The following is an 18215-nucleotide window of genomic DNA, read 5'->3' as shown; positions in this document are numbered from 1 at the left end:
CACAATTACAAAAATCAGTAATAGTGACCATGATAGAATGTAAGTTCATATCATATTCTGATTCACAGATAAAATAAAATCATAAATAAAAAAATACATCATAAATTAAAATTAGAAAAAACCATAATAATCAATTAAATTTTCATTGACTTTTCTTTCAAATACTTTTAAAGTTTTCCCTTGTTTGTCTTGTCTAGTGCACAATTTACAATATTAAATAATTATCGTTAGAACTAATATGAACATTTATGAAATTATTTAAAAATAATAATGTTTTAAAAATCATTTCGACGAAATAAATGCAAACAAAGTGAATAACATAAAAAAAAATGTCTAAAACGTTGCTACTAGTAATACATGGTATGTAATGTATTTAAATTCGTTTTTGTTAATTATCGATGAAAATAAAATGAAGCAACTTAAAAGTAAATACTTATTAAGTACTGCTAATTAAAATATGGCTTCTTAAAAGTCAATCATGACTTTTTTTATTTATAAAAAATGAATTTAAAAAAAGTCAATCATAATTTACAATCGACATCAGAACTAATTATTATTATTTTGCTTTATTTGATTAAAAAATTAAATAAACAAAATTGAGTTTCTAAGATTGTTATATTATTTTGAATAATATTTAGTAGATATAATTCAAAATAGTATAATATACTTATATTTCATTAAAAATAGATAAATTATTTTCAATTAACTTGAGTACTAATGAAATAAGTGAAACAACATAAAATTAAATATTGATCTAGTACAAATTTTATCTTAATGGACATCGAGAACAAATAAGAATATTAATTATTATTTAACTTTTAGTTGCATTTCAACAGAGCCTCGACGTTCTTGAAACTGGTCAAAAAATTGTATAAAAAAGCAAAATCTTGACAATGACAAATAGCGATTATAGATTACAGTCGATATTTCCGGTGATCTGAAGGAAATGCGATAACAATATTGTATTCCTTTTTTTATCATTTATAATCGGTTTGTGGAGTTCGCTTTCAAAGAATTTGTAAAATTCACAGAACTTCTTTGATACAATATCTCGATCTCGTCAAAGTTTATTTATGCATACCGCAAGCGACAGAACTTTGAAAAAGTATATGATGAATCATATAAATAAATGTATAAATAATATAAATATTAAGTAATAAAAATATTAAATCAAATTGTCTATCAATTTTCAAAAAAAAATTGCATTTAATAAGGTACAAGTATCGTACAGAACGCAGAACTAATTCCACACGTAGAATTTATATACGAGTATAAAATGTAATTGATATGGTAAAGGATAATTAATTCGTAGTATTTTTTGATATCAGCATTTGCTTGCCACAATGTTAAATTAATATGTAAATTTATAGTTCCATATTATGTAAAATAGCATTTTAATATAAAAAAATATAAATGGATAAGTAAATAAACTTACATTGAGGTAAGCTTTACGAACTTCATCGCTGGCCATATCGAGAAGTTCATCTATATCTACATCTACAGCTTCCGCCTGCAATAAAAATAATAATTAGTAATATTATTAAAATAATGAGTAATATTATTACAATATTATTTTTTTGTTTTATTAAAATCATTTAATTATAAATAGTTGTAATTCATAATCAAAGTAATTATCTTCAATGATAAACACCATCGCAACTCGTAATTTATTTATAAGCATGGGTCGATTAAACTAATATTATCGTTTTTCTTAAACTTGTTTCAACACACAATTCATACATCACCGAGTTTATATATAGAATAAAAAAGAAAAATATAATACGACAAACAAAACAACATCATAAATTATTTGCTCCTATAGAAATGAGTACTTAAATTCTCGATGTGACTATACTTCGTCTCATTATACTGTCACGTGCAAACAATAGAAGAATAGCTTCAAAACCCATCTCTCCGAACAAAATTTAACGTATGAAATAGAATATATGCTTACCGTAAAATTAAATGTCGAAATATTAAAAACCATAGCATTTTTTATAGAATTTGTATACAATTACACGAGGTTTTCAACGATGAATTGTATGGTAATTCGTGGTTAAGTGCGTTTACTATAAAATACAGTCAACGGTAACAACAATTAATTGTTTTACTCTAGTATTTCTATAAGAGCGCACACAGGTCTTAACAATTTATAAAATTTCCATGTATTTACTAGGATTCATAATATTTGATGTTATATGCAAACTTACAATGCAAACAAAACAATTTATCAACTACATATTGAAACATGATATTTTGTTTAAAATTGCAATGTGATATTTTTCGTTGCAACCTTACATTTCTTATTATAAAAGAAAATTTTCTTATTATGAAATCTGTTCAAATAAATAGTACTAACTCATTCAAATCTTAAAACACATATTTAACAAAATATATTATCCAAAAGCTATAATTTAATCCATTAATAATAACAACTAATAAACTTTACTGCATTCATATCCCTGACGTTCCACGCCCATTTGAAGATTTTTGGCGCAGTCATTAAGAACCCAAAACATCAATCATGTGTAATCACAAAATTAATAATTATGAAAAACAAAAGATTAAATTCTTCGTGTATGCGTCAAGTAAAACTTTTAAATTATCGGTTATCATTGCCTTTCTTTTTTTTTTTGAGTTCCTGAATATTTAGTAGAGGAATATTTTTTATTCGGATGTTCAGAAAATGATTCATAACAGGACGCATTCCTACATTGAAATTGAACAGAAAATTGATTAAAAAAACATCAAGTATGTTAGGGGTGTAAGGCATCGTGCCTTAAGGCAAATTGCTGGAACTTCCCGTACAGTAACAAAATGTTCGAGGAATATTAAATGTTTTCAAATATAAATAAATACTGTAGCTTGTCTAATATTTATAAGAATTATATAAACTGAATTGCAAAGTAGAAATTATTTGTTTAAAGTATATTAGAACTTTAGTCAGAATTAAAATTAAAATCTGAATTATTTTCGATATACAAAAAAAAATTTTTTTTGAAAAAAAAAAATTTTTAAAAAAATTTTAAAACAAAAAAAATTTAAAAAAAAATTTTGAAACAAAAAAAATTTTTTTTCAAAATCAATTATTTTGTTAAAACAAGCAGAAAGTTCTTTGAATCATTTAAATCTGACGCTTAGTTCTCTCATTTTTTGCACATTTAGCTCTGTATCTTTGAAATGGCTGGGCCTGCCTTTGCCAAAAACTAATAATCTCTTCTCCCAATCATTACAAATTGAATGTTTTTTAAATCATTCAAATCGGATGCTCCGTTATCTGAAAAACTCGATTTCTATTATTATTCTGCACTCTTTGCTCCTTATCTCCGTAACTGCTGGACCTGCCTTTACCAAAAACTAATCAGCACATCTCCCTATCAATAGGAATCGAATGTTTTTTGAACCATTCAAATCGGTTGATCCGTGCGCCCGAAAACGTGACTGGAAATTTGTATCCATACATACATACATACATACATACACATCCATTTTTTCTGATGTATGCCAAAATCTTCAGAAACCTTCAAAACGTCGAGAAATGCAAACATTTTCAATTTCGATTTTTGGACGATTACAATAACTTACCCTGAGGGAAGTTAATTATTGGTATAGTAGAAAGAAATTAAAACTTTTTAATTAATCCAATTTTTTGTTGTTATTTTCCAACTAGCTTGTGGTTTATTCAATTGCCTTCAATGAAAGATAATACTTTTTCAAGCAATATACTATCGACTATCTAGAACTGTCTAAGATGCAACAACAGTAAGTATCCATCAACTCCTTAAGCTTTTTTGATCTCGCAAGTTGCGGAAGACATTTGATAGAGACATGCGTGTGAAAGACGCACAAAAACAGGTCAAGCACACACTCCCGTGTTCACAGAAGTATGTTAATTTTAGCTTGACCACAGAAGGTAACATTTAGTGTCACTTCTAGATTTTATTGAAGCTTTAATACTGTATGTATGCATTGTGCAATTAACAAAAATACAGTAAGTGGAATACTGAAATATAAAATCAGTATGAACCTGATAATTATGTGTCACCAGATAGTGCAGAGTATACAGACATAACTATATAGCCATATATGTAATGAAAAAACTTTGCATATTGTTTCATATGATATAGAAATATCGGTTGACTATTGCCAAAATATAGATATCTCTATCGATGAATAAAGCTGTAATTAAAATCACCATATACACATCAGATTTAAAAATGGAAAATACATTTTTGACATCAAATGCGTATTTCATTCTACCTACATTCATACAATTGAATCACCCACGCCAATAACTTAAAAAATACAATAAAACCTAATTTGGTATTCATCATTTAAATATGTATATATATGAGGAAAAAACTAGGTTTGCACAACAGAGTATTTTAATTATAAAATAGTTTGCCCATCTTCATATACGTGAAACAAAAGCTAATAAAAACGTGAGTTTTTAAATAAATGGGCTAAAAACGAAATCCATTTTTTATGGTAGATCACGCATTCTTCACATAAATGTTCATAACAATGAGTAAAAATTCACTTTCTTTGTTTTTAATCATAAAAGTAGAACAATGCATCCGAAACATTTAAAATTTCACATAAAATTTATTCAAAATAATGAAAACTGCTTTTGTGTATTGAAACATTTTGAATTTTAACTAATATTCTTAATTAGGTTCCCGAAGTAAAAGTTTTTTCCTGCAAAACCAAATTTATAAAAATGATGTGTGGGAGAGAGAGATTAAAAAATTCAAAAATTATTCGAAGATATTGGATGGGAATCGCGTTGATTAGTTCTTGGTAAAGATCGACCGAGCCGTTTCTTTGTAATTAAGTAATACATAAAACATTTTGACGCTCTTAGTGAATTAAGCTAATACAAACGTGAGTTTTTAAATAAATGGACTAAAAACGAAATCTATTTTTTATGATAGATCACGCATTATTCACATAGATGCTCATGAGCAAAAATTCACTTTCTTTGTTTTTAATCATAAAAATAGAACAATGCATCCGAAACGTTTAAAATTTCATATAAAATTTATTCAAAATAATAAAAACTGCTTTTGTGTATTGAAACATTTTGAATTTTAACTAATATTCTTAATGAAGTTCCCGAAGAAAACGATTTTTTTCTGAAAAAATGATGTATGTGTGAGAGTGATTTAAAAATTCAAACACTATTCGAAATTATTATAGACCAGCGATAAGCAATTGAACTATAAAAAATTCATCAATGCGATTCTAATCAGAATCCATGTTGAAACATATGTACGATTTGTGTATTTCGTAGGTAGGTACTGATCACAGTTGACTTCCACAATTAAATAAAATACATATTTTGAGCATAACACGGAATGGATGAAATGAAATTCATCAGTTTTCAGTTCTTATTTATTAAGAAAATTATGTATAGGTATCGGGGTGTTCATGCAACTTGCCTTAAGACAAAATGCTACTTACAACTAGTTCTTTTACATACTATTTAACTCTTTAGGTTTCTACGATACATTGTTTATACATATAAATGCAAACGAATAGACACACAAAACACACCAAATTATTATAGGCCAGCGATAAGCAAATGAACTATAAAAAATTCCTCAATGCGATTCTAACCAGAATCCGTACTGAAACATGTACATTCTGTGTTTTTCGTAGGTAGCTACTGATCACAGTTGACGTCCACAATCAAATAAAATACAGAAAGCACAGCATGAAATGGATGAATTGAAATTCAGTAGATCTCAGTTCTTATTTATTAAGATAATTATGTATCGGTATCGGGGAGTTCTCAAGACAAAATGCTACTTACAACTAGTTTTTTTTACATACATTTTAACTTTTAAGTTTTCTACGACACATTGTTTGTCCATATAAATGTATACGAGTAGAAAAATAATATAAAAAATAAATTAAAATACTGCAACTAAAACATTAATACAACAAAGTCTTGAAAGCCGCTCCAATTAGCATCGCAATTACAAGTAATGCTATGGGAATATGAATATTTTCTCTCCTGCAACACTTCCATTACAGCGTTATTATATTTACACCTTAGTCATTGTCTATGAAAATATAAATCTTAATAATTTTATGCATATTTAAAACAATGCGAAAACCTCCGACTTTCTGTAATGAATATTCATTGAGCAAAAATTCTTCGCTACGTCTGGACTGTTGCTAGTTCCCACTCTCGATTATATTTTTATTATGGTGCATTTATTTATTTTTTCCTACTGGTATAAAGGTGTAGCGGGAGTCAAGAGAAGCTAAGTGTATAGAAGAGAAGGCCCAACAACAACAAAAGCGTGCAAAATTGCATTCGTGCGCGAATCGCATCATGCGCCGGGCTATTAATCGGACAGGGGCAGCAAAATTGTTTAATATCAGACAGGAGGGTGATACCTTTAGAAAAAGAACTAGATTAACTAGATCATTCGGAACAATCAGCAATATAGATGATTTCATAAAGATTATATTGTTGCCGTTTTTAGATATTGATCAGTATCGCAAAAATTTTATGAAGCAGGTATGAGTATGATATGAGGCCCTTTAAAAATTTCAAATATTGGTTATGCCACAAGATAATGATATAAAAAAGTATACAATTGTCAGAATAAAATATTATGCTATCCCTGTAAAAAATCATTAATCATAAGCCAATGCATATATGCAAATGAAAAACAAAACTAGTGGTATATGGCATCGTGCCTTAAGGCAAATTGCTGCAATTTCCCGTACCTTATTGAAATATTCGAGGAATATTAAATGTTATCAAATAGATTATTATAATTATTTGAAGTATTATATGTGATGTTTAGAACTTTAGTTAGAATTAGAATGAAAATCCAAATTATTTTTTGATATCCAACAAATTTTTTTTGAAAATTAAATTTAAAAAAATTCTTTACCCAAAAGCAATTGTTTTGTTAACACAAGCATAAACATAAAGTTTTTTGGATCATTCAAATCGGATGCTTAGTTATACCCAGTGGCGTCGGAACCGTGTGGGCTGTGTGGGCTTGAGCCCACCCATGAATTTTGATGGCGGGGCTCAGCCCACCCATCAATTTCAAAAAATTATATGGGCTAATATCTCTAAAAAAAAATGAGGCTACTGGCAGCCTATCTAAAAAAAAAAAAAAAACGAGCCCACCCATCAAAAATTTGGTTCCGACGCCCCTGGTTATACCCATTTAGCTCTGTATCTCCAAATCAGCAGGACCTGTTTTTTCCAAAGTCTAATCACCACTTCTTCCTATTATTACGAATCGAATGTTTTTTGGATCATTCAAAGCGGTTGATCCGTACACTTAAAAACTGACATTTTTAGCACTTGTAGCTCCATATCTCCGAAGCCGCTTGATTTGCCTTTGCCAAAAGCTAATCAGCACATCACCCTATCAATGGGAATTAATTGCTTTTAAATTTTTCAAATCGGTTCATCCATACGCCCAAAATCGTCGACGAAAAATTGTTTCCACACATACACACGCACACATCAATTTTTTCTGAGGTATGCCAAAATGTTCAGAAACCTCTGAAACGAAAAGATATGCAAAAAATTTCATTTTCGATTTTAGGCCCATTACTATAACTTACCCTATGGAAAGTTAAAGATCTGTTCAAATAACTTTTTTGATATTAATCCAATTTTTCTACAAATTAATCCTTTTACTTAATATTCGAATATGTAAGCAGGTGCATACGGCAAGACAAAAATATAAATACTTAAAAAATTAAAATGAAATATTGTAGATTAATTAAAATTATTAAAAAAAATATTTTAACAATAATACCCAAAGAAAGCATGATTTTTTAAACGATAGCTATTATATAAGGAAGTATATGAAAATATTTGTAAGCCATATGAGTTGAGCTTCGTGCGTTCATGAAAGGAAAACAATGTATGTGGATCCCAGCGTGAATGGAAATAGAAAACTGCAATAAATGCTCACTTTAATGCTTTTGACGCACCATCATATCACTGCTTTGTGCTGCGAATCGAGTGTATTTAGTTATTTTTCATATAAACTTTCGCAACATCCTACAAATGACCACACGCTCTAGTTAATCTAACAACAAGAAATACCGCCGGCCTTCGCGGTTTGTCCATCTGATTGTATTTCTTATTGTTATTCTTATAATACTTGCAATATGACTAAATGAGCGTTATGTATGCGTGCACGTTATAACGTTTATGAATGCAATATGGCTTTTTGTGAAACATTAACTCGAGGTGTTCGTTGAGTTATGAAATTATTGAATTATTCATTCTCAATCAAATATTTCGAAAAAAAAACAATATATATTTATCTTAGAAACACTTATTTGTAACCACAACTTTTGTTGATTACAATGCAATAATGGCAGAAGTAATAAGGTCTCTATAAATTGCTGGTCTTTGTAAATATTTAATTTTTCCATTAAGGATAGCGCTAGTCCTACGCGGTATACCCCTATAACATATTCATAAAATATATATACATATATATACATATATATACACATATATATACATATATGATGATAGTTTTGTCGACGTTGATACATATTTGTAATATTTTTGCAGCCCAACTGTCGATTTAAAAAAATATTAAATAACAAAATTATTTATTCCATTAAACGTTTTGGCACTTGATGTACATAAAAACACAGTTGATGATAAATATAAATATATAAAAGGAGGAAATTATACAAACCAAACCAGAAAAAACAACAGAAAAAATTAATTATGATGTAAAATTGATTGGACACTAAATTTGTGTAAAATAATAAAATACTATTATATTAACGAACTAGAAATAGAAGGAGCACTTAATGCCCTCCTATATTTAATGTTATTGATAGCATTGCATTGTGGACACTGATCTAGGTTACAACGCAGTGTAGTCACACGTGTAATGAAGGAATGGGAGAGAGTTGTGAGAAACAAAAGGGGAAAGAAGACATATATATACACACACACATATATATATATATATATAAACATAAATCAACAATATTTATTCTGCATATTAAAATAAAATGATGTTGAATATTTTCGGTATATTTTTTTATTATCTTACCGGTGGTTCGTATAGTTTTTGAAGTTCATCATACAGCCACATTTCTACTGCTAGCCTTTTTCGAATCAAGCTCATTTGATGAGATCCATATTTGGCTGTTAAGAATTTTTCGCGACGTTCTTTGACTTCGCCCTTGTCGGTGAAATTCACCCTGAGACCAGCTCTCGCTGGCGAAGAACGCGTCGCGTTGCTCTCGATGCTGCACTGCATCGCGGGAGTGCGATAACAGACTGAAAATGAGAAAAAAAAATTATTAAATAATAATTATTAAATAATACAGACAGGATAAAAAATATTGTTTGTTATTAATATATAAGAGAATAAAAACAGCCATTCATTCAAACTGGAGGTAAATTAATTAATAAGTCAGAGAATGTTCCAGTTAAGTAAAATGTTGAGTTTTAAGAATTATCGTATATTTAGTTACAGAACTGTATTTATAAGTTTTATTCAACAGTTAATCCAAGAGAAGTGATTTTCTCATTATTCTAATTCATAAAAATTCATTACTTTATAATTATAGCAGGTAAGTCACTTTTATCTATCTTCTATTGATAAAGATATCTTGTTCAATATTTTTTAAATAATATAATTCAATTAAGATAATTACTAATTAAGTAACAAAATAATTTCTGAAGTATCAAACATGTTTATAATATAATAAAAAAAATTATACAATTAGGGGCTGTCCATAAATCACGTGATCAATTTTTAAGAATATTTGCATCTTCAGTCAAATCGTTTTTCAATTTCTTTTTCAAATTTGGATTTTTTTGATGCAAAAATAAATACGTGATATCCACCACCACCCCTCCTCCTTTGTATTTCGTGATATTTTGTCAAACATTCCTCCTCCCTTTAAATGAACTTATTTAAATGATGCTTCTTAAATGAAGTAGATAGGATGAAAACTGCTACTACAAAAATATATAACAATTATGACAATAATATTGTGTAATAGTGATTTTAATAAAATCTGTAATAATATTCAAATCATCTACTATTTCAATTTTCCTGTCATTATCAATTGGCTTCCTTGACACGTTATTTGAACAATAATGAAGTGTCATAGATAATTGTACAGGACGATTTCCAAAGCGGAAAACGTCATTAAAATGCTAATCAAAAGCATTTAATTATAATTAAATTTAATTGAGTGATTACAAGAAGACTTTATATACAAAATTTGTTAATAGTTTGATATAGATAATAGTGAAAAATCGGAAATTTGATATAAACAATACTATACTAAATACTTTTATAGAATCTCAATTATTTAAACCTTGGAACTTAATTACTAACTAGTAAATTGCTAAATTATTTAATTGTGAGCTAAATTCAGTAAATTTATGTCAGAATACATATTTTCGTGTATAATTGAAAAAAAAAAATTGAAAATCTCAAGTCAGTTGATCATAAGAAATGAAGTAAAATTCTCAGTAAAACTATATTACATTTTAAGAGAGAAATAAAGAGTACAGGAACATAAAAGTTATTCACTAACTATTATCATGACAAGATCATATGATAAATTAGTACGATTGTACTATTTATATGAAAGCACATTATCACCCAAGGAAATAAATTGTTATATATGTACCATAAGTGTTTTGTAAGAAAAAAGTCATTAGTTGAGCTGGTAACGGTAGCAATGTATAAAGAAACGATTAACCTAAAAATGTCTTTTTCTAGAGAATACCAACAATGTTATAATATTGTCAACACACACACACACATATATATATATATATATATATATATATATACACATCAATTATCTTATAGTTGACTTATATAAGCAACGAAGAGGTTAGCGACCGCAACTATAAAATCTCGCAAATTCGTTCATCTGCTGCCGACTTAAGCCAATTAATTTAATCTAAATAAACATCAAAGTAGAAGATAGTTGCAGTAGAAGCTCAATGAATCATTACCATTAAATATCTTCTAATGAATTACAATACGTTATCCTTAATCTAGTTCGCAGGTCACTTAGTCTGACATATTTGATAAGCAAACAATGAAACAGAATTTAATAACAAATCATTTTTATAATGTGAAAAACATACAATATTGTTCAGTCGTCGACTTGTGTTAATTATAAACATTATATATAAAGCGGTCTGACAACATATTAAAACTTGTGTTAGAATTCTGCAAGACTTGATAATAATGCTAATGCTACACAGTACGATGAATATTCAAGTCATTATTAATTAATCAAGAATGCTGGGTAAAGTATAGTATTTTATGAAAATAATATTAATTATTGCAAATTTACTTTAGTTGTGGGAATTCGAGATCTAACTGGCAATTAAAACACATTGAAACTTGAATAAACAGAAAATATAAATTCAAGTTTAATATTATTCCATTTTGCAGTTTTGGGATTTAAGCTAAAGATTTTGAAACAAACTAAATATGGTTCAATAGATTTTCATTTGCGCTTAAAAGATTAACTTAATAAGGCTCGACTATCAAAAGCCCATTATAAAAAAACTCAAATGCAAACAGTGCGATTAATGTAAAATATTTACATAAAAGAGAAACCAACATTTGTTGATATACTTGTGAAACATGCTCACATGCAATATATGAAAAGCATGCATAATTTTGTAATTAACCGCCACAAATAATAATTAAGGATTAAAAAAATAAGAACGAAGGTAGACTTTGGCAATTCCAGTTGAACTTTCTAACACTAGTCAATAACACAGAAAATATTTTGATCTGGTTTACCTAGATAGTTTTTAACAATACTATTTTTAACAAGGCTTTAGTACCATACTCGAATCAAATAATTTTCCGTAAAATATATCCAAACCAAGAATTATAAGTAAGCTAAAGTCAATCTAACAAATTCTTTATTACCTGCATTATACGTTAAATTATATATGATGTTTTTGCTATCGTTATTTTGTTTAGAATCTATGAAGTTGTTCTACATATTTTGCACAAACAATATCAACGTCAATATGATTCAATATGATTTATTCCGATAAAGTTTAGAATATAAATATAATAATTCGTTTCAATTGAAATATTGACAAAAGTCAAAGATCAATATTTATAAATTGTACAAAATTGTTTTCATTCCTCATTATATCATATACATATTCCTCGTTCCACAATAGAGATTGATGGGCCACAAGATGTTTAAGGTGATTGTGAGACGAATAGTCTATTATTTTCAATTGTCTGGGAATTCATGGTATTTAATTTTATTTGAGTTTTATTTAATCAATAAGGGGATATTGATTGCGTTTAATTTACAAAAATAAATGATTTAAAATATTTCTTCACAGAAAACTATAAATCTTGATTACTTGGAATAGGTTATAGATTAAATACTTTTTTGTTTTTCTTCTGAATATTAGCAAAATATTAAATCAATTAATTTAAAAAAATGTTGAAATGTATTTAGTTAATCAAGCTGTTTTATATCTAGTTCCTTTATCAATTTTCTTATAACGAAATCACTTTTCCAGGAGTCGATTACAAACTCCTCAGAAATAGAATTTGTCGTGTAAGTTTTCGCTGGCACAGAACAATTTTCTATTTATACGCCCATTACACGTCAGTTTACAAATGACACAAGAAAGCACATACATACATATATATATACATAGATTTATGTGTGTATAAAAAACCATGTAATGTAATCCAATTTTAGTACATGATAAAACATTTGAAATGCTGCAATTTATCAAAATTTCAATGTATCATTCCGAAAAAATAGACACAAGACTAATGATTTGGAAAACTATTTACATCTCTGTAAATCTAACCCGAATAATTCTAGTATTCTAGTAGTAGCCAATTTAGCTCCATTGTAAGTGTTTCTTCGGCTAGTGGAAAATGATAACTAAAACGCTGACGCTTAATGAACATAATTTCAGGAACTGAAGTATAATTACTTCACATATTTTCAATTGGAAAAAGCACATCAATTTGCAGTTCCAGAATATATAACTACATTAATTATAATTTTGAAAAAATATTTATAAAATGATAATTATGTTTTGAGATCTTGCAAATTTATTTCTTCCTTCATTCATAATCAGCAGTTGTTATCAGTGCAAAATATATTATTGCAGACGTACGCGGTAGCTCCAGTAGTAAATATTCAATCTTAAAACAATAGCATACGATATGCATATGTGAATGGATTAATCATTTCAAAGAAAGAAAGAACAATGGGAAAGGAGTCGAAAGTAAAATTCTTTGAATATTTAATCTTATTATTGTTATTTTTGCTAGATTTTTCTAATGATTGGCGCCGTCCAACACGTTATGTAAAGCAAACATATCATGTTTTTACTTTCTTATTTGCGAATTAATTGTATTAATAATAATCGAAGCGTGAAAATATACAAAATCGTATTTCGTATCATTTAATTCGACAAACATTGCTTTTGTATTTGATATAAACTATGAAACTTCGTTCAATTACCAAAACTAGAGGGACAGATAACAGAAAAATTAACTTTTTTTTAATTATTACGCTAAGAATAAACTTTAACGATATCATGTTTCCTTGCATTTATAAATATAAATAGAATTTTATTTAGAATTCCGTTGTAGATACACAAAATCGTGTTACATTTACCAGATAACTCTTCCCGAATTTCTTCTTGATGTAAAACTCGCGCTACTTAAAACAAAGGCAGTAAAATGTAGAAATAGATGGCTTCCTAACAAATTCTTCAGAGAACCAATAATAATATATCTAGTGCCTAATCTTTTATTTTATAAATTTCTACGTTTTATAAGTTTTATATCAATAAATTTAGATGCTGGTGATAAATATTTTATATAATTAGAAATAAATTGTAATTACACTTTCTGGTTGCATCTGTGTGCGATCAATAAAACTGTGTATGTAAAACTTGAAGATTATATAAATATTTATTTCATTTGATATATTTTTCAAATGCATTCATGTGTGAAATTACACATTTGAACTAAATAATGTTGATGCAATTATGATTATAGAATCCTTCATAGGTAAACAGATTTTCTCTGATTATGTTTTAAGAGCTTTTGGCGACAGAAAAAAACAAAGTCTTTTCCAACTACATACCTAGAAATATTGATCATACTAAAAATATTAATCAAAACTACATTTATGTATTCACATTATCCAACTATGCAATAACAATATCCCAATATTTCAATGTTCATGCTTTATATAAGCTGGAAAATCCATCGTACAGCTTAATTATTACAATATTGCAATTACTCTATAATAATCTAATACGATGAAATAAATTTAATAACAGTTGACAAGTACTTTATTATGTGTAGATCACCATATTCTCAGTAGTATTATAAATCAGATAATTATCACTTTCTAATCTTCGTTTTTTGCTACACATATAAAATACCACGAGGGCAATGCATTCTGCAAATTGCCTCAGGGAATGGAAATATGAATATCGGCATAATAGCTAGTTCACAGAATATGTTTTAGTGGATCTTTATCTGAGAGATCGACATAAAAACTATATACATCATATATTACAAGTTTCAAGCCGTTTCGTTATGTATCGGTAATAGTTGTAAATGGCTTATTTGTGTTTTGCATGCTGGGAACTGTTCTACTTATTGACGAAGGTTTCATTTCTCTATTTTCTGTTACAATAATAATATTACACATATTCTACATTTATTTTATTACTTTTTTATTTATACCGACATTTTGGTTATTTATATTTAATTTTTTTTCATTACTGGGCTAAGTAATGAAAAAAGTATCTACTAATTTGTAGACAATCAATTGTAAAACAACTTGTCAGCATTCTCTGCTAAATGTAATTATTTTTATAGATTGCAGAATGAAAATAAATTAAAGAAAAATAATTAAAATATCATCTAATTATTATCAAAATATCATTAAGTTAAGATAAATAATCGGTATTAAAAGATCAACTCAAGCAGGTATTGTCAAGATAAAGTTCTGTACTATGATGATTCTTCTACTGAAAAGCTTAATATAAGCACATTATTTAGATTTTTCCACAAACTTCCTAACGACAAAATAAGTATTACAATTATTTTATTTTTATTATTTTGTAGATGATTTTATATCATACAACTTTCATTCTCATTATTCGATATGTAGAAAATTCTATATTATTTATTATTCTATATTATAGTTTTATTACTATAATTTATACAATTTTCTTTTACCTATTTCAACACAGGGTAATTTGATATGTAAAGTAATACATGTTATGAAATCGGACAGGAAAAGCTTTTTTCAAGAATCACTTGATATACAACATTTTAATGCAGAAACGTCTGCTATATATAAATTACCAGGCTTTCACTTTTCTATTAGAATAGTTGGAAAAATAACATGTGTAGATATATATATATATATATATATATAGATTTATAAATATTTCGAATAAAATATTTATAAATCTTGAGTATACAAATGATCCCACTCAAAACATTTATATACAAATTCTTTATATGCGAATCAGTATCAGCAATCCGAAAAATGTTTAAAGAAATTCGAAAAAGTACTACAAACATTTACATTCCAAAGTCACGAAATTTCTTAAACGATTGCAATGTATCAAATTTTTAAATAAACAGATAAGAAAAAATGTTGCATATGCAATATTATTGTAAACAATATAAATGAAAAATCTTGATAATTGACAAGCACGAAATGCCATGGAAAGTAAAATTGATGTTCTGAAATTTAATATAAAATAAAGATATGAACTGACTCACAAAAATAAACACAAAATTTGATAAGGCAATTACTATCAAATTTTTATGAAGCTTTGTTTTAACTATATATGAATTATTGTAATTTACAATCTATCTATTCTTAAAGTGAAGACCTAAGTAATTGTTTTCTTAGTTTATTGGCTACAATAGGACGTTTCAATGTCCTTTGTAATTGTGGCATTTTTCAACAGTATTTTACCTACTTATTTTTTGCATCAATGCCCGAAAAGGCTATTCTCACTTGGAAATATATTTTGATCAACTTTTACAAGTGAAAATTAAATTCATTGTTGATGTGCAGCTTGATATCGAGAATAGATTGCTAGGCCAAGGTTATTAATCTTTTGCACTTCCCAAATAATTATAAATATCATACAAATTATATTACAGGAACCATGTTGCCCAATCTGATTCCCAAAGTTATTTGCACGAAATCTTCAGTAAATGTGTTCAAGCACGCACTCCAGTAATTTTTTTATTCTATTCTAATATTACCCCTTGGTCTTTTATCAAATGATATCCTATGTCGCAAAGTTCTCATATTCTTGACCCAAATCAGTTTGCAATAGCAAGAAATTCATAATGTATAGCAAAGCATAATGGATATGACACGACCCGAGATTGGCCGTCTGAACATTATAAATCAACTAACAAGCTGTTTCAATTAATTATTTTTGCAGTCGACAACTGCAATAGGCACATATCGGCCTCTTTCACTACTTAATTTGCAACATATTAACTATTCGTTCAATAATAGAAAAAAACTATTTAAGCGCGCTCACAACAAATGGATAACGATTGTATATTGCATTTAGATTGTATAATTAAATTATAATATAGTTTGCTGGAGGTTTTATATTATGTATGTTTTTTGATTTGATACTTCGAAGTATACCCACTACGATACCCACGATTTCTCAGTTTTTACCAAGGACGAAGGACCAAAGTATCAGAAATAAACTTTATCAACAGTAAAAATACTTACAACTGTAACTTAACCTTTCAAAACTCTTTACCTAAAAATATCAAACTTATTTGATGCTTGTTAATTGTTTTCATTAATGCTGCTTTAGTTGTTGATTGTAATTTACTAGCAAAATGAAATTAAATGATATGAGTAAGTCACCTTGTAAGCAACGAAATCAACACTCAATTGTTAAAGTTAGAGATCAAAAATATAAAGACAAAGCAAAATCAAATTTTAGTTTTAGTTATATTTTTAAAGAAGGTATGAAAAGCCTATATACATGTACCAATTATTGTTCTCTATTATTAGTTTAAATTTAATATGTACTATAGAATAATATTGAAATGCCACAAACAGTGACTTGAGCAATTTTTATGCTACACATGGCGAAAATTATTTTTGTTTTCTGTATGATTGATGATCGACAATCGTCTTTCCGCTTCATTTCAAACAAAATTCATAAATTATTATCAGTGCTACATTATTTATATAAAATGCAATAAAAGAACCGACTACACATTGAAAAAAAGTAAATAGATTGAAATACATTTTTTGTGGACATAATTTGATGGCATAGTAGTAGCATATGAATAGAAGTTACTAGAGATTAATTCTACTTAAATAAACATTACAATTGCGTAAATTAAATCTTTATATTAAAAATGAAAAATAGATATGGATTTGAATTTCCATGCGAATCAGAGTTTTAATGGGTGTGTTATTTTAAGTCATTTTGGGAAAATAACCAAAGGGTTTTAGGCTAATTGCTTGGGATGAGACGTTAGTCAAAATGAAATCAATAATAGTTTAGAATGAAATACTATAGCCTTTTTCGAAACGTAACAGAAATGATTAAATCATATGGAAATAAGTTACTTACTCACTGTGATTTACTATAAGAGCATCCCTAAAGTAATTTGTGGGCTAATTGATTGGCATGAGGCATTCGCCTTAAAATGATGGAATGAAATCAATAGCAGTTTGGAATGAAATATAGCCTCCCAAAAGCAAAACAGAGATGCTCAAACCCTAAATAATTTAATCCCTCACTGTGGTTTGCGATAAGAGCATCCACCAAGTAATTTGATACAATTACATAAAGTAATTTAAAACCCATACAGCAAACTCTTTCCAACGCCTTATATGTAGAGCAATTAATTATACCTATATCATTTTACTGTGGCCACTAATAAAGTTATGATCGGGCGAGCGTTCGACTCGAAAAGATATTGTTGCGTCTGACCGCAAATAAATATCTGATATTATTAACCATCTAGCAAAATGGACACGCGATGTAGTCTCGCCTTCAGCCAAGCGATAAACTACGAAAAAATGAAAACGATCTATAAGTACATGCATATTCACCACAAACATCGCTATTTATTTTGAGGCTTACGAGAATGAACGAGAGTAATGGAAAATTGCCTCGG

General features: G+C 27.8%; 1 protein-coding gene across 1 annotated transcript in view; it reads right to left on the bottom strand.

Moving 5' to 3' along the window:
- LOC113363607 (protein phosphatase 1 regulatory subunit 14B) overlaps positions 1-18215 on the bottom strand; it is a 50766-nt gene that overhangs the window by 8026 nt on the left and 24525 nt on the right. Inside the window, exons 2-3 of the mRNA XM_026606101.1 lie at positions 9072-9301; positions 1436-1510 (exon numbers count right to left, since the gene is read on the bottom strand). Of these exons, the coding sequence (XP_026461886.1) occupies positions 1436-1510; positions 9072-9281 (285 nt within the window). The 5' untranslated portion in view covers positions 9282-9301. The remainder of the gene's footprint in view (positions 1-1435; positions 1511-9071; positions 9302-18215) is intronic.

This window comes from Ctenocephalides felis, unplaced genomic scaffold, assembly GCF_003426905.1.
Source record: "Ctenocephalides felis isolate EL2017-DRISC unplaced genomic scaffold, ASM342690v1 CF-g0.4_SCAFFOLD_00845, whole genome shotgun sequence".
NCBI classification, from domain to species: Eukaryota; Metazoa; Arthropoda; class Insecta; order Siphonaptera; family Pulicidae; genus Ctenocephalides; species Ctenocephalides felis.
Note: the sequence above shows the minus strand (reverse complement) of the source record. Positions and strands in the feature narration are given on the sequence as shown.